Source organism: Platichthys flesus, chromosome 3 (assembly GCF_949316205.1).
Source record: "Platichthys flesus chromosome 3, fPlaFle2.1, whole genome shotgun sequence".
Lineage (NCBI taxonomy): Eukaryota > Metazoa > Chordata > Actinopteri > Pleuronectiformes > Pleuronectidae > Platichthys > Platichthys flesus.
Genome location: NC_084947.1, coordinates 12,511,529 through 12,528,289, shown reverse-complemented (window position 1 = coordinate 12,528,289; position 16,761 = coordinate 12,511,529). Strand labels below are relative to the sequence as shown.

The 16,761-nt window shown below is 42.2% G+C and overlaps 4 protein-coding genes across 8 annotated transcripts; 3 read left to right on the top strand and 1 right to left on the bottom strand.

Moving 5' to 3' along the window:
• Positions 1 to 227: 227 nt before the first annotated feature.
• ccdc117 (coiled-coil domain containing 117) lies at positions 228 to 5,668 on the bottom strand. 3 transcript variants are annotated; one of them, XM_062381947.1, is made up of 6 exons: positions 5,528 to 5,668; positions 2,701 to 2,820; positions 2,561 to 2,611; positions 2,208 to 2,474; positions 1,300 to 1,440; positions 228 to 1,219 (listed from the first exon to the last, which is right to left on the bottom strand). In XM_062381947.1, exons 2-6 carry the CDS (start codon positions 2,793 to 2,795, stop codon positions 982 to 984), a joined length of 792 nt encoding a protein of 263 aa, XP_062237931.1. In that variant the 5' UTR covers positions 2,796 to 2,820; positions 5,528 to 5,668; the 3' UTR covers positions 228 to 981. The 3 variants fall into 3 exon arrangements, with proteins under 3 accessions (XP_062237931.1, XP_062237927.1, XP_062237928.1); XM_062381943.1 differs by lacking the exon at positions 5,528 to 5,668 and adding an exon at positions 3,260 to 3,411; XM_062381944.1 differs by lacking the exon at positions 5,528 to 5,668 and adding an exon at positions 3,260 to 3,411 and having other exon boundaries at positions 2,561 to 2,608.
• tcn2 (transcobalamin II) lies at positions 4,332 to 8,085 on the top strand. 2 transcript variants are annotated; one of them, XM_062381941.1, is made up of 10 exons: positions 4,332 to 4,434; positions 4,710 to 4,783; positions 5,266 to 5,455; positions 5,558 to 5,727; positions 6,160 to 6,312; positions 6,681 to 6,853; positions 6,960 to 7,134; positions 7,217 to 7,397; positions 7,484 to 7,602; positions 7,753 to 8,085. In XM_062381941.1, exons 1-10 carry the CDS (start codon positions 4,427 to 4,429, stop codon positions 7,812 to 7,814), a joined length of 1,305 nt encoding a protein of 434 aa, XP_062237925.1. In that variant the 5' UTR covers positions 4,332 to 4,426; the 3' UTR covers positions 7,815 to 8,085. The 2 variants fall into 2 exon arrangements, with proteins under 2 accessions (XP_062237925.1, XP_062237926.1); XM_062381942.1 differs by having other exon boundaries at positions 4,375 to 4,434; positions 4,713 to 4,783.
• Positions 8,086 to 8,643: 558 nt separating this feature from the next.
• dguok (deoxyguanosine kinase) lies at positions 8,644 to 11,993 on the top strand. Of its 2 annotated transcripts, XM_062384689.1 has the most exons (8): positions 8,644 to 8,756; positions 8,955 to 9,177; positions 9,580 to 9,689; positions 9,776 to 9,975; positions 10,292 to 10,439; positions 10,588 to 10,703; positions 11,157 to 11,256; positions 11,436 to 11,993. In XM_062384689.1, exons 2-8 carry the CDS (start codon positions 9,084 to 9,086, stop codon positions 11,460 to 11,462), a joined length of 795 nt encoding a protein of 264 aa, XP_062240673.1. In that variant the 5' UTR covers positions 8,644 to 8,756; positions 8,955 to 9,083; the 3' UTR covers positions 11,463 to 11,993. The 2 variants fall into 2 exon arrangements, with proteins under 2 accessions (XP_062240673.1, XP_062240672.1); XM_062384688.1 differs by having other exon boundaries at positions 8,644 to 9,177.
• A 99-nt stretch (positions 11,994 to 12,092) lies between these two features.
• spaw (southpaw) lies at positions 12,093 to 14,452 on the top strand. Its single transcript, XM_062384687.1, has 3 exons — positions 12,093 to 12,690; positions 13,097 to 13,911; positions 14,012 to 14,452. The coding sequence occupies exons 1-3, from the start codon at positions 12,405 to 12,407 to the stop codon at positions 14,162 to 14,164; spliced, it is 1,254 nt and encodes a 417-aa protein (XP_062240671.1). The 5' UTR covers positions 12,093 to 12,404; the 3' UTR covers positions 14,165 to 14,452.
• The last annotated feature ends 2,309 nt before the right edge of the window (positions 14,453 to 16,761 follow it).

The window sequence follows — 16,761 nt, the reverse complement described above, 5'->3', positions numbered from 1 at the left end:
CAAAATTTACTTGAACATGTGAAATATTGTTATAAAACTGTGGTGGGACTATAAACTTTAGAATATAGTTTCTCCATAATGACATTAGCCACGAAATGTACAGTATTTCTCATTTTCAATTAGTTGAAAATTGCTGCTCCTAATATGCTACATTTAACGATCAAAAAGAGACTCACTAAATTCAAGCTTAATTCCTTCCAATAAAAAGCGACACAGAATCTTTACAATGACAATTCAAGTTCATTTAATATAAACAAATATAAAGTGATAATACTTAATGGCCAGCTGCAATTCCTGTAACCCATATTGGAAAATACAACAGAATCATAAAAAGGTGCATTTCCACGACTTCTTTACAAAACTCGGGAGGCTCACAGAAAGCGTACTCGCTAAACACTGTAGGAAGATCATCTTTCTACCACAAGTACAAGTGCAAGCCATGCAGCGAGCTCACGACAAAACATTTGAGTGTCCCGTTAATAAAGCCCACGAGCTGAATGTAAAAACTGTACAAATTCAGGTGCTGCACACAGATGTGTCACACAGAACAAACTCATACTTATAATACACCAGTGAACAATGGCCAAGCTTTGGCAACCTCCTATACAAATGATCTCATTTGTAAGGGCAAAGGCAATTCTCCCAGTAATAAGAAACTGATCATGTAAGGCTGTCATTGGGACTTGACCGAAATTACATCAGAGATATACATTAACCAATACATTAGGTAAGTGCTATTCTTACATGTTACATATGATTGGCTGGGATTCTAATCAGAAAACTGAAAATATGTCATGATACTGAAAATGACAATACTGTACGTGTTGCACAAACTGTCCAAAACAGCACAATATTCATGTAAAGCCCAACATACTTTGCCAAAGTGACCAACTCAAAGTGGTTGTGGGTCCTTTATGTCTTTTGTGTTACTACAAGTCCCCTCTTTTACTTTGGTGTGGCTTTTAAAGTCATTAAACAGAATTACATTTCCATGTCCTCCTCTCCAGAGCTGTGGGTCACAGGAAAGCTGTACATAAGAGAGTGTGAGTCTGCAGGGGCACTGGGGGGGCTCAGAGGACTGTGAGGCACAGGAGACGGAGTTGTGGGTTGCCTGGATACTGTCTGTTGTTTACGCTGTTTTTGTAAAGAGCCTTTTAGCCTCCGACAAAAGGGGTCGTCCGGAGGACGCCACAGCACCAGCTCCATGCAGGAATGGCTCCTAAAAGTATGAGGAGGTGCCGATGAGACAAATATAACCAAGAAAACTTTATTTTTAAGTACAAAATAAAGATAACATACACAGACTGGGCTACTTGGTGGGGGAGGATGTCGCTGATGCCGCGCTGCAGGTCCTTTTTTAAACTGTCTGACATCACCAGCACTGGTCGTCTTGGGGCAGGCTCTACGTCCAGATCCTCGTCATCGTCTTCCAGCGTTATTCTGTGACACATCAATATCACAGTATTCACTGAGAGGTAACAGTATGTGTTGATGTCAGCTTTCAATGTGATACATATTCCCAAACCAATCATGATCCCTGAGAGGAAATCAATCTCACTGTGGCTGAGAATAGAATAGAAGCCTTTTTATGTCACTGCACAGCTGTACAACAGAATTCAGCAGATACATGTGATGAGCTGTAACACTAAGAAGGAAACTAGCAGATGTCTTAATTTACAATTTAATATATACCAGGGCTGTAAATTGTCTATAGATCAATGTTTCATGATCAACACATACTGTGTACTGGGTTTACTTGTGATTAAAGTTAAGAGTTCATAATCAGAAATGATCAATCTCTTTAAAACTAAATCCTCAAATTAAATGATGCTCTCAAATATTTTAGATGGCTGTAAACAACAGCCCGTATTATATGGTTTTCATTCCATGTAAGCACATCACTGACAGATAATGACACTGTTTGTGTTGGCCAGCCGGGGGAGGGACTGTAGCGACTTCTACGTACAATGATGCTACATTCATAACCCCTGCTGACACAGGAGGTCTATATAGTCGGGAATTGCTTGGACAAGTAACATTAATATCTTTATACATGTTATACCCATAAACAACAGGGCAGGTGGAATTGGGTCTCTTTGAAGGAGGTGACCATCCAAAGTCTAATCCCGGGAGGCCTTTGGACACATTTACAACTTACTTATGACAACACTGTGACCTGGAGGACTGAGAGTTTCCAAACCGCATACCTGTCTTCGATCTCTTGAAGCTTCCTCTGAGCGGCCTCTACCTCCATGCAGGAGCTCTCGGCCTCCGGTCGGGACAGGGCAGAGGAGGGATGTGAGGGCGGGGTCCGCGGCTCAGGCTCCGTGCAGGGCCCTGGAGGTGCTCGCTCCTCAGACAGGGGCGGGCAGCTGTTTGCTGTGGGCCAGTCACAGCGAGCGCTCCGGTTTGAATCCTCTACAATGTCCACTTCAGCCTCCGCCATTAGCCTTCTCTTTTTGGCACTGCATCCCCTGAACAAAACAAACACTCCCATAGTGAGTAATCCAGGCATTGGGTGAAAGGTTAAACTGTGCCTCACTCTCGCTCTCTCACTTACTCATCATCCACTCTCCTCCTGTGCTTCCTGAGGCATCGCGTCTCCCAGCTGCTGTGAGACAGATGTGTCAAAACAGAAAACACGTGTCAGGCTAAGGTCAAACACAAGGGGTTAGCAAACTAACAGCACCAGCTACCTACTTGTTAGAGGCTGATGCTCTCTGCAGGTGATCGGACGTGCTTGGGGGTCCGAGGTCAAACTCAGGGAGGCTGGTGGGGCCTGAAAACGAATACATGGCCGCCAGAAAGCCCGGTTCACAGCTGGGGGGAGCAGAGGGATGCATGCTGGTCACTTGAATTGACAACACTGGGAGATCGACAGGAATCAGCTGATACACTGGATGTGCCTACATGACGCCACACAGGTTACACGTCTGTTGACACTGGGCTAACTCGCTGCTTGTTTAGCTAGCCACAACGCACCGCACGTAAATGTGATTCAAACTACAAATATAACGCAACACGAACAAACACACGATGCACGCTGCCCCTCGTGTCCGTGGCGATTGACACGAGGGAACTTCTAAAGTTGGTGTCCCAGGCCGACCTGTGCAGCCTTCCCGCCCCTCTCTGTGTCTGTTGTTGTTATGGACGTGTGGCTAGCTTCACTCCGCTCACTTCACGTTGAATTCCATTGAGTTGTTAGCATTAGCACGCGGCAGCACTGACACCATGACACCTCCTGCGAACACAGACATACCTCTCAGCTGCAGGCGAGACAGGCTCGAGGGCCGGGTTCAGATGATGTGAGCGTCTGAACGAACTATTCTGGGGAGGGAACGAGTCGCGCAAGAAGACTCTTCCAAATTCTAGAAGAGCAGAGGGGATCATGGGAGTTGTAGTTCGTGGACGTAAACGTCGTGTTAAAGCGAAACTCGTTTAGTGTAAAGATGCTTAAAGCTTTCCAAAGATAATTCACCTACTTGTCCGAGATGTCAAACAACAGAAAGAACATGTATGCATCTGGTTTGGAAATGCAACCGGTTGAAATGGACAAATGAACGAATGAACAAATGAACAAATGAACAAATGATGAACGAATGATAAAGATAAATAGAAAGATAATTCAGGATTTGGATTCATTGTTTCACCAAATCCGTTTTGGAGATAGAATTTGACAAAAACCCCTGTGTACATTAGATGTGATGCCTGGTTCCCATTTAGATGAGAAACAAAATGCAGACTATTGATTACATTGACAAATTTTGTAATGAATCCCCTCCAACCTTTAAGCTGTTTTTACATCAAATGTCAGAATGTTATCTTACTTTGAAAACTTTCCTAGAATTGATGAGTGTCATACATGGACAACTTGTTCACCCTAAGCCTCTGTGGCTATTGGACACCATAAATTATAGATGCATTATTGCAATTTGCATTGATTTATATTTGTCGTTCATTATTGTTATTATTATTATTATTATTTTTCTCTTTCTTTGTGTTGTGTTGTGTACCTGGGTTTTTGGGGTGTATGGAGGGGCTATGATCGACTCAGTTTACTGAGCTTGTAACCTGTTCATCTATTGATCCTGGCTATAGTAAACCTTTGGAAATAATAAAAGGAGAAATGAGAGAGTGAAGCAGAGTGGAGTTCTTTTTTCTTTTTTTTTTGCTTGAAAAAAGAAACACTAACATGCTTCAAACAAGATAGACCCCTGCCATCTTCTTCTTACCAAAGACTACAAACTGCCAACAAGATAGTTCTCCCCCACTCCCTGCTCCCAGCCTGAGCCACAGCTGGTTTAAAGGCTCCCGTAGCTTTAGTTTTTCCTCCTTCGCTTTATATCATGTGACGAGTCATGTGACAGTGAAATAGTCGAAGCTGTTGTTTTCTAACTCAGCTCAGATTCCTCACACTGGAATCACCATGAGGAGGTAAGGAGCCGCTCTCCACTCAAGAACTCAATACTTACCGAGCTAAATCCCTGTAATGCTGCATTATTTGTAATTGTAATGTGATACAGATCCAGTAATATGTTCATAACACGGGTGAAGAGATTATGTGTCGAATCCCAAAGTGTAGTGCAATTATTTTCAAATATACAGTTTGACATCATTTATGAGTCGCTTCATTTTATAGTGTGTGTGTGTTTTTGCTTCATCTCTTTACTCAAACATATTGATTTATTTCCTCTGTTTGTGTTATCCAGCAGGTTATCCACCACAATGCTGTCCTGGGTCATTACAATATGCCTGCTGGCCTTTGCCTCTAGCAAACCATGTGGTAGGTAACATTTTAAAATAAATACAGCTATGTCATTAAAAAAACAAAAAAAAACTGTCCTTTCTCAATCTGTGTCAACAATGGGGAAAACCTAGATTCCCAAATACACTGACTCACTGGTCTTGACACTGGACAGTTTCCATTGGACACAATGTCTTTCATGTTGCTTGTTTGTCGACACAAGTTGTGAAATTGTCAAAATCTGGAGAATCGTGATGTCTCTTCGGTCTTCAGTGCTGAGGAGAAATACTGAGCAACATTAAGATATTTGGATGTTGAACCCGGATTGGAACGTCATTTTCCCTGTAAAGTCTCCACAGCCTTTATTTCCTCTTGTGCCTGCTGATGCTGCACTTCTGGTTTTGCAAGGATACAAAAGTTCAAGTGGTTGTCAGCGAAAAGCAAGAGTAACTGAGCACTTTCACGCTTGTTATCGCAATGTCTGAGAAACTTTTTTTTCTATTTGAAAAATGTTTATCCAGATAATGAAGGATCCAACAATGAGCTGCTCCTGTCACTCAACAAGGATCTGCTCCGCTCTCTGGGGAGGCAGGAAGGACTCCCCAACCCCAGTGTGCACCTGGCTCTACGCATTTCCAGCTACCACAACCTTGCCAAGGAGAGCGAGCACCTAATTAGACTGAACACCCAGTTGCACAATGACATTCAAAAGTAATTAAACATTTCCAAATTCTTCAATAAGTCTTAGAACTATTTCATATAATCTTCTCTTGATGTTCTCACCTGACCCTTTGCCTCCTGTACCGTCCTCAGCTCTCTCTCTAGCAGTCCGTCTGTGGTCGGCCTCTTGGCGCTGTACACTCTGGCTTTGAAAGCCTCCTGCTACGACCTCAACACAGTTACCTTCACCGTCAGCGACACGAGTGAGACGTTGCTGACACACCTGAAGAAGCAGATGGAAAAAGAAAAAGAGCGCCTTGCCTGTAAGTTTCCTTTAAATTTTTTGGGGAAGTGAACAATTTTCTTAAAAGGTTCCTACCATAATGTTTTACACTTGGCCACACAATCCTCTGTAAGATACTTCTTGAAAAAGAAAATCGCAGGAAACATAACAAAAAGTGGGAAATTTCAACAAAAAGAAAATCCACTCAGCATTTATTGTTATGTAGGCTATTTATTAATTGCTGTAATTTAGCTTGTTAGCTCTAATGGTTCCTGTGTCTCCAGTAATATGTATTGTTCGAGTTGTGATTGAAATCAACAGAGCAATTGGACACTCTATTGACAAATTCTATTCTAAGGTTTAATAAGAAAATGTTATAATTGCACAGCAGAAAATAGAGGACCTCAACGTAAGAGGGAAGTCGAGATTTAATATAATTTGTTTACTTTTACATGATCTCTCCTTTACACAGACAGCCACCGCCCTTTGACCAACTATTACCAGTACTCTCTGGGTGTGCTCGCTCTGTGCACGAGTGGCATCAGGGTCAACGACCATGTCAGCAACAAACTCATCAAGGCGGTGGAACACCAGTACTTAAAACATGGAGATGCTGAGTGCATCGGTGAGTGAAACTGGCCTATATTTTATATGTGGTATAAATGTCTGTATATACAGGCAGGGATGTGTCTCAAATCTTATGATAAGAATCGTGTTTTCTCTGTTTAGAATTAGTTTGAGATACTATAGTTTAAGTCATATATTAGATGGATAAATTCCATGAAGTTGTGTAAGATTCTTTTTTTCTGTTTGGTCGTCACACAGGGTGAAGGTATAGTGTTCAGTTCTGGGGAAAAATGTAAACATTTTTAAATGTTTTGTGAAAGAAATCTAGAAACCTTAACTGTAACCGCTTAGATTCTCAGGCTTTAAATCTTCCTAAGTTGGCCACAATCACATTTTATGTGACTCTCTCGCTCTCTGTCTCTCTAGATACCTATGCAATGGCTGGGATGGCACTTCAGTGTGTGAAGGACACTGGCTTCCATGTGCGAAACGCTGCTGAGCTCAACACAGCCCTCAACAAAATCAAGCAGAAGCTTTTGGACTCTAGGCGGGCCGATGGCCATATTGGGAATGAGTTCAGCACAGGTCTTGCAGTCCAAGTAAGAATCTTTTCCTGTGTCATTTATTCAGCTCTCTTTCACTACATGAAATCCTGCAGAAAGAACTCTTTTGTACCCTTCAATCAACTTATTCAATGTGATCCAGGCCTTGTTGGCAATGGGCAGCCCGGTTGCAGAGTGTGCAGCCTCAATGGAGGCCATGAGGACAGACGCCAGAAGCAACACCTACCACAACCCCATGGCCATATCTCAGATCCTCCCAGCTCTCCAGCAGAAATCCTACCTGACAGTAAAAAACAAGCAGTGTCTCAACGAGGATGGTATGTGCAGCCTTGTTTCCAGCCCTCTGTGGTCACTGTTGTGTTCGATCATTGTTTTGTAATGGCATGTGCCCTCTTACAGACACTCTGGTGCTGGAGCCCATAGACCCTGTGGTGGTATTACCAAGTGACACCAAAGTGGCTGTGATAGTGGAAGTGGTGACGTCCAGCGGGGAAGCAGCTCTTTACTCTGTCGATGTGACGAAGGGCAGCTCTCTGTTGGAGGCCCTGGAACTTCTCAAAGGGAGAGAAGTCGGCTTCATGTGAGTTAATTTAATCTAACTCTATGGATTTCAGATTTTTTTTTATATGGTTATCTATATCTAGTTTTATCTAATGCTGTTGGCAGGTTTGAGAATGAGTCCAGCCTGTGGGGACCTTTCTTAAGTGTGGTGAACGGAGAGCAGGCCAGACAGAGTGACCGCAGATACTGGCACCTCTCCTCTGATGGCACCGCACTCAGTCAGGGTAAGGTCCCGCACACACGCACGTGCACACACACAGACACATATATTCTGTATATATTACACTGTGGCTCCTTAATATTTAGTCTCTTTGTTCATTTGAACTGGTGCTTTAAGTTCACTTTGGTTAAATAATGCTGGTTTGCTCCTTCAGGTATCAATGACTTCAAGATTGAGGCGGCTCAGAAGATCACTATCAAAAACACCAGCTACTGAGAAAATCTGTTCACTCTTAGGTTTCTTTCTATCATTTGTCATTTCAACCAGCGATAATACTTCAACTGTCTCAGATGTGCTGCATTTCAATTAACCTTGAATAAAACTGTCATGTAATTTAGACTGAACAAACTACTATATGTTATGTGTCAAATCTTGTTCTTATATAATTAAGCAATGATTTTCAAAGTAATGATGGCTTTTTAAATAAATAGTTTCATGAGGTTTGTGGACTTTTTTGTTTTTAAAAATAAAAAAATTATATATTCAAGTGAAAGTTTCATTATTAAGTCACTATAAACTTCTATAAATATGTTAACAAAATTATAAAAACACATCTATATCTGGTATATAAGAAAAAATATCCAGATGAATCTGTGACAAAATGAAATGTCCAGTATATATATATATATTAATAGAAATACATAATAAATAAATAGAGGGGGGGATATATGTCTTCTAATTTTTGTGATGAGAAAATAATTTTTGCATTTTGTCTGCTGTAAATCGTATTCTCTGCATAGACTAAATCAAAAAGTTTAACCTTGTTATTCATCTGTAAAACCAAATGTTTTGGCCAAGATCATTAACTTCCGGTTTGCCAGCAAACTGTAACCACGGTTAACCACCTTAATCTCTTTACACAACAGATTGTGTACAAACAAATAATTTATAACACAGCCAGTGCATCACTCTGTTTAGTGTGTCAAATCAATAAACCATGAATTTGACTTTTATAGTAATTTCTATGTTTCTCAGGCTGCATTTATTGTGAAAGTGAAGAACGCGTGAACCGGAAATTCATGTTGTTGCTACTGTTTGTAGCATTTGAGCTCACTTCCTGATCAGCTTAACTTGATCAATTCTACCTGCTAATAGCAAATATACGAAACAACATCAAGTGGACGCCACAGGAACAATCTTACCAACATATCATTACGTGTAAATAACTAATATTCACCTTAACAGCTGTCACATAACCCTCTCAGTTTGTCTTGGACCATAGAGAGCTCACTAACAGAGCAGCATGGCGATTAGTGTCGCTGTGTGTCTGTACCTGTGATCATGGCTTCCGGCCTGTGTCGATGCGTCCTGTTCAACCCTGTGTCCAAGTTTAACATACACACCGGTTTGACACAGGTGAGGAGGTTCGGTGTTCTTCTTCCTCCTCCTCCTCTTCCTCTTCAGTGGAAAACACCTGGCAGCTTGTTACGAGCTGGAAACACACAGACAACTAGCACCACACGTTCTGTGGCAAGGAAAGCAGAGATGATCAGTGCCTCTTGTTCCAGGAGTCTGAGTTCAACCTCAACTCCAGATGCAAAATCCAGAGTGAAGAGGGTTTCTATTGAAGGCAACATAGGTAAGATCACAGAGCATAAAACAAAACATGTGCTTTAGTGTTGTGTTTATGAAATGACTTTAGATAGTCCTGTATATACATAGATATATTATGACCAAGGAATCAACATTATTATGTTGATTCTAATTGCAAAGTTATTAGTAAATATAAGGGTCATTAAGTCATTAAGAAATCTTGGCCAACACCGATGGATGCTCTCCTTAAAGTCATGATTTCATATACCTGAGTGTTGTATTGTCCGGCGGTTTTGTGTGTGTCTTCTAGTCCTGTTTATTTCATAATGTTTTATTTTAAGATGTAAGATCTGATTTAGAAAGAATTGTCACATGTAAAGAACACACACACACACAGTTTGTTGCTTGGCTGTATAAGATCCTTGCTTTATGTGATGTCATTTATCAGCTGTTGGAAAGTCGACTTTTGCCAGACTCCTGCAGTCAGCTGGTCCGGACTGGGAGGTGATGGCAGAACCTGTCAGCAAGTGGCAGAACATAGAGAGCGGGACGTCAAAGGTGGGCGCACTCTCCCTGAAATCATTATCTGTTCAAAACAAAAGAACCAAAGGGAGCCCAACCATCTCTGCCTGTGTGTTTGACAGGGGGCAGACTCGTCCCCCCAGACGACAGTCAGCAACCTGCTGCAGATGATGTACCAGGACCCCCAACGCTGGTCCTACACATTTCAGACATATTCGTGTATGAGCCGACTGAGGACCCAGCTGCAGCCTCCTCCAGCTCGCCTGCTTAGCTCGGAGGGAACGCCTGTCCAGGTGTACGAGCGCTCAGTCTACAGCGACAGGTGAGTGACACCGAGCAGGAAAGAAGAGGGAACGTTTGTGTTGGTGGAAGTATAGTTCTGGGTCTTTCAGTTAGACGACACATTATCATTCATTATGGGTGTGAAGGGGTTAATGTCCTAGATCAACCTGGCTGAGTTTGGCAGCAATACACTCACTCTGCTGTCCCCGATTTCAAACTATATTACCATATTATTATGTCTTCAATAATTAGGATAGAGCTAGTAGGAAATGTATATATGAACTAATTCACCTAGAGAATACATTCTTTTTTTATTTCGTGTTTTATAAAATAACCCCGACTCTCTGTCCTGTCAGATACATCTTTGCCTTGAACATGTTTGAGTTGGATTGCATCAACTCGACAGAATGGGCCGTTTACCAGGACTGGCACTCCCTGCTGGTGGAGCAGTTTGGACACCAGGTGGAGCTGGAGGGCATCATCTACCTCACAGCTCCTCCAGAGGTATGCACATTAAATATTCATTGCTCCAAACCGAATTACACGGTTTCAATTTCTGTCAATTCACTTTTGTATATGTTTGAATTTAAATGTATATAATTGACAATTATGTAAAAAGAATACTATGACCCAGCAATTGTTCATCTCCCAGATATGTATGGAGCGTCTGGCGAGTCGGGGAAGGTCCGAGGAGAAGGGAGTGGAGCTGGACTACCTGGAGAAGCTACATGTCCAACATGAGCGGTGGCTGGTTGACAAAAGTACTGAGTGAGTAGTGATGATTCTTCGTGGCTGTCGTTTCCAGCCCCTTACGTTTTGAATGTTTTCCATCAACCGCTGAAATGTGTTTTTGAATCATCCAAACATAACCTCTGAGGTGCAACATTTAAAGTTAGTACAATGGAGGATAAGCTGAGCTCGCCAATGTTCAGTCAACTTCATTATTTGTTGCTTCCTATGAAAGCACACTGCAAATCGTCCCTCCGTAATCTGGTTTGAAATGCTCAAATGAAATGAAATTTAAAACTGAAATCCAAGACACCAGCAGTGGCGCAGTCATTGTATTACAGGATGCTCTGCTCAGGTTCCTGTTTGACAGCCTGTGTTCTACATGGCTGTCCTCGCAGCTGTTTGCTGCTCAGCTGTAAACAGACGACGCTCAGCAGTGTGTGGTCTGCTGCCGTGGTGAAGTGTCTAACTGGCCCGTGTCTGTCTTTTCAGAATACACTTTGAGAAGTTAAAACAGATACCCGTGTTACGACTCGATGCCAATGTGGAGTTTCAGACGGACCCTGAGGTGCAGGAGCAGCTTATTACAAAGGTATGTGTTCGGTTAGTGGATCTCTTATGTGCTGTGCCATCGTTAACCACATGGGGTCACTGTCATGTTTCATGTGACTTTTGGTTTAGTGAGAGCTCATTGCGTTGGTGCATTTGTTTTCTGATTGGATGTTTGATGTGTATCCTGGTTCTTATCAATTGTGATCATTTCATACACAGGTGAAGAACTTCTTCAGCTCTTTGTGAGGGAACAGTCTCCGGACAACATCAACAGACCAGCAGTCAGTCATTTAGTTAGGTGACACACAAACTCATAGGAGCCAATCAGAGTGAAGAAATGTTATTATATTATGTAATACTATTATAAAACAGACCTTATAAACCTCCATCTCTACATGACACATGACACTTTTGTCTGTATATGAATGTTTGTTGTAGAGACTTTTACTGTTACATTTTTCAGCTTTTTACTGTTTATTTGTTTGCTTGTTTGTTAGTTAGAGTCTCGAGAAACGTTTCTCTCTTTGACCCAATAATTCACATATTCCTGTGATTAAAACACGGATCGGTCAATTTGTTTTTGGAGCCAGTATAAATTATAAACCAAATCTTTGTGTTCACCACTGGGACCATATGGAAATGCAGTTTACTGAACATCACACAGTTTTTTAGCATTTTACTGTTTTATTCATTCCTGACTAACTGGAACTAGTCAACGAGACAAGCGTTGTATTTATTCTTCATTATTAAATAAAGATTTATCAATTTGTTCATTTATTTATTGTCATGTATCATCCATTGAAACTTCATGGAACTTGTGCCACTGACACGAAACAGATTGGTGCTAATGGCTATATGAGATTCAAAGTGTTATTTGTTAATGGGTTGTTACATTTGAAAAGGGATCAGGCAGAATTAAAAAAAGGCCGGGTCAGCTTGACAGGACAATGACCTTGGCTAAATGGTTTCTTGTCTGTGGCCCTCTGATGTGCTCCGGTGATCAGAGGGTCTGCTGAGATGCCTGGCGTGGTCAGGGGTCATCAAAGGGCAGCTGTCCACTATAAAGGGGCCTGTCTGGAGCTCCGTCTGCAGCCAGCATCAGTGCAGCCTGAGACCAGCTGGAGGAAGGAAGGAAGGAGCTCTCGCCTCTCTCTCTATCTCTCTCTCTCTCTGTGAGTTTCAGTCAAAATGGAAACAAGAGTGCTGACAGTTTTCTGCACACTCCTCCTCGGCTCTTTGGGAAATATTTTCTCCGGTCGGGCCCACAGGTTTCGCTCCGGCCTCGAGAGAAGCCTTTCATTCAGAAACCTCTCGGTTAATCATCGCAGCAGATACCCTCTGTACATGATGCAGCTGTACCGCTCCTTCAGGACCGTCGATTCCTCGTCGCCAATTACTGTCAACGCAGTCAACACGCCAGGTGACACGCCATCAGCGTACAGCTCTGACTCTGTCCTAAGTCTGAAGGCTAAAAGTGAGTAGACACTTTATTATTATTTTTCGAATTAAGCTCATTCTGGGCATGAACTAGTTAGACAGTGTATGTGTCTGTTTCTGTGTGTGTAGACTCTGTTGTCCAGCAGCTCTTTGGCTGCTGCACTCTCTGTGTTATCAGACCCTCCCTTTTTACAACCCAGCAAGTGTCAAAATGCCTATTCCACTTTAAAGGCTTTCTCTGTTTTATGTGACAGGGTGTGTATATTAGCCCTCAGACGATCTTTGCACAGGGGGGTTCAATACACATCCTGTTCTGTTCACCCTCCCACTCCACTGTTTGGACATTTGTCCAGGGATCTGGTTTTCCAAGAATCCCCCCAAACTGCTGACTGTTTGTGTGTGAGTTCGAGTTCTCATTTACACGTCTCTTTTTTTTTTCTTAGGTTGCATCCAAGTGGGTGACAGATGGACAGTCACATTTGACATGTCAGCCATCTCTGCCAGCGAGCTCGTCCAGCTGGCAGAGCTTCGGATCAGTCTACCAGCCTTCTCTGCCTCCAAGCGAGCCACTGTGGATTTATATCACTCCCGGGAGCAGAGCTGTGACCCGGGCAGCACATCGTGCCAGGACAATCACCTTTTCCTGGGGAGCTTTGGCACTTCGCCCAGCAGCACGAAGTCTTCCTGGAAGGTTTTTAATGTGACCGCTCTGTTGAAATTCTGGCTGTACCAAGGAGACAGAGTGTCAAGCCAGGAGGCCTCCGGAGAGGCTGAGACAGGCAGTGGGAGCGGTGCTGGGGAGGAGAGGCAGACAGTTGACAAGTCCCTCTTCAAGAATTTTGGATTTGGACAAAGAAAAATAAACCATTCAATAACAAACCGGGTCATGCTGGTCATCTTCTCCAAACACAACCTGCCTCAGGAAGGCCACGCTGCATACAGTCTCATTCACACTGTGGAGAACTCCAAGTATGTGACCATGGACAGAGTCAGCAGTGAGAGCCAGGGCCGACGGCACAAAAGGAACCGAGTGGAAAGGATGAGAGTGGCTGGTGTAGCTGCACCGACAGCGGAATCGACAGCGGAGCCGGTGCAGAGGCTGCTGTGTCGCAAGGTAGACATGTGGGTGGACTTTGACCACATTGGCTGGGACGAGTGGATCGTGCATCCCAAGCGGTTCAACGCATATCGCTGTGAGGGAGACTGCCCGACGCCCCTGGATGAGTCCTTCAAGCCCACCAACCATGCATACATGCAGGTAAGATGGAAGCTCTGGTTTTATTCCAATTGAGTACGTTAGAATCTTCAGGTTTTTCTGAAGTTCTTTGTTTATGTGAATTCTTCTTTCTATCTTTCAGAGCCTCATGCGTCATCGCCATTCAGAGAGGGTGTCTTGTCCGTCCTGCGTGCCAACGCGGCTCAGCCCACTCTCCATGCTCTACTATGAGAACGACGACTTGATGCTGCGTCACCACGAGGAAATGATTGTTGAGGAGTGTGGCTGTCACTGAAGCCCCCCCCCCCCCATCACTGTGTGTTTCCCTCAGTCACAAGAGCAACTTCTGACAGACCGTACACATGTTTCTTTACTGTTTTCATGACAACATTAATTTTCAAATATTAAAGGGAGAGTTCTGTTTCATGGTCTTTTCCAGCAAATAATCAGATGAGGCTGAATGACTCAAAGTATATTTCATCCATACTGGGTGGTGCACAAATGTTTTTTCTATCTTTGTTGTGGAGTGAGCTCCATTATACAAGTATTATATGTTGTATCTATTTATACGTTGTAATGTATATTTTGTATATAATAATAAATAATAAACATTTTATTTTGACAAACGTAGAGTTTTCTGTCTTTTCAAACACTACTATTGAGAACTTGACTGATTAAAAAAAAAAAAAGATACTCTTATTTTAGGTTTGAATGAATTTGGTGCAATTACAAAAATGGAAACCACAAGTCAAGTGTTTGAGAACACGTCCATTGTTGCTGAAGTGTGTACAGTGTAATGTCCTAATGTTTCTGAAAATAAAAAACACTGTCAGCAGAGCACAAACCTCCACCAAGGCCCAACAGTTCCCGTAAATTCTACTCAATCAAGCTGCACCAAATTTCACATACATAAATATCAGTTCCCTGCACATTACAGATTTTTTTTCATTTGGTTTAATAATAATTTCCTGGAAAATCAGTGAAAATGTTGAAAAGCACACAATATCACCAAGTCCTGGAGTTTTTTTCTGCACCATATCCCATTCTTCTACCAGGTTTCATGATAATCCCTCTTTTATTTTTTGTGTAATCTTGCATACAATCATCCAACAAACAAATGAACAGGGGTGAAAAGATAATATCCTTGGTGGAGGTAAGAATATGTAAATAAAATAAATAAATTTGTATTTGATTTACTTTTAAGACAATCAAATTGATGGTGTTTTCTTTGCAATGTAAAGTAAGAATTGTTTTTCCTGAAAAAAGCGTTAAGCTTCACCTCCTGTCATCTCAAACCAGCTCGGTGGGTCTCGTGTCTGGAGACTATGTGGTTTGTCTGTCTGTAGGTTGAGTCCCTGAACAACCTGTCTGCCCCCCTTTATTTATTGGTCTTTTTCTTGCCATTCTGATATCAATGCACAATATTACCTCCTGCAGTATAGTATTGTTCTAAAGATACATCAGAAATTGCCTTTACACAGATAGACAGTTTGTAAGTCACCAACAGAAGTCTGGGCACCTGCAGAAATATATTCATTTTGTTCCACTGCTGCAGGAAACCGTAAATTCAGCAAAATCATTCTCTGTGAAAAGGCCTGTTTTGTAGATTATTATCACTTTTTGAACAACTTTTTTTTACTTTTAGTGTTTGTCACAGGACGTCAGACTTCAGTCAGGCTGCTTGAACTCTATTAAAAACGAAAAGGGATGATCAGAAACTCTATACTCAGAATAGTTTGGGAAATTGCACATTTTATATTTATTCAAAAGAGGAACAGACCACATAAATGAAAAAGACGATTTTCAAAGAAAAATCTTGTTGCATCTAACTTTCAACTAAAATAGAAAGGTATTCAGGTATTTGCTTAATCAGTAAGATTTAAAAACTTAAAATTTTCTTGCATACACAATTTATTGTTGAAAAATGAACAGGGACTCTTCTGTCTGCTCCATTTGCAGCAATGTCCATTCAACCTCTCACCACCAGCTACTGTGCGTTCACACAGCTTGTTATACAGAATCCCTCTGGATTAACAAACTCCTCAGACCCTCAACCTGCTCGTAGATATTCATTCACATCTTAATCCCACTTGTCTTCCCTCCGTGGTTTACCATCAAACAGTTTAGTGTATTTGCCTTCCTCACCTCCAATCCACATCTCTGGTCCTCACAGTGCAAACACACACATCATCATCATCATCAGAGGTCATTAGCTGCTCTCTGGCCAGGCTTCTTTTGTTGATTGTGATCAAACAGGCGCACTGAGTGGAGCCACTCACAAAGTACCCTGGAGCACGGATCAATGGGGGGAGAGAAGAAGCAGTAGCACTTGTTTGTTTTGGGGAGGCGGGGTGGTGGTGAGTGGGTATCAGGAAGCAGAGGTGACAAGCGGACCCCAAACAAACAGACAGCAGTGTGAGGGGAATGGAGAGAGTCAACGTCTGGATGCTGAGGCTACTGTGGAGGAAGGACAGGGCAGACTGGAACTGATCATCTGAAACTGTTCAATCCACACTGAGAGACGAGACACGTCCCGACTCAGCTCCCTCTGGCATTTTTTTTATTTTTCTGTCCTTGCCTGTAAGATTTCCACCACTTTAGAAGGGTTACACCACCACAAATGGAACTATGAGTTTGTCTAGTTCTTAATTAGTTAACACTAGTTACACAGTCCAGAGTCAGACCACAAGTAGATAAATGGCTCGGACATACTTTTTTATTCTTCACGCTCTGTGCTGCAGCACATTGAATTGGAAAAGAAAGAAAGAATATAGGTCCCATATCTCATACTAACATTGTGTTGTTGTGTGTTAGAATTAGTGGCAGGAAGAGGCCATTTTAAAAAGCATTAAAAAAACTCTCCTATAGACTGGCATTTTTATAGCTTTTATT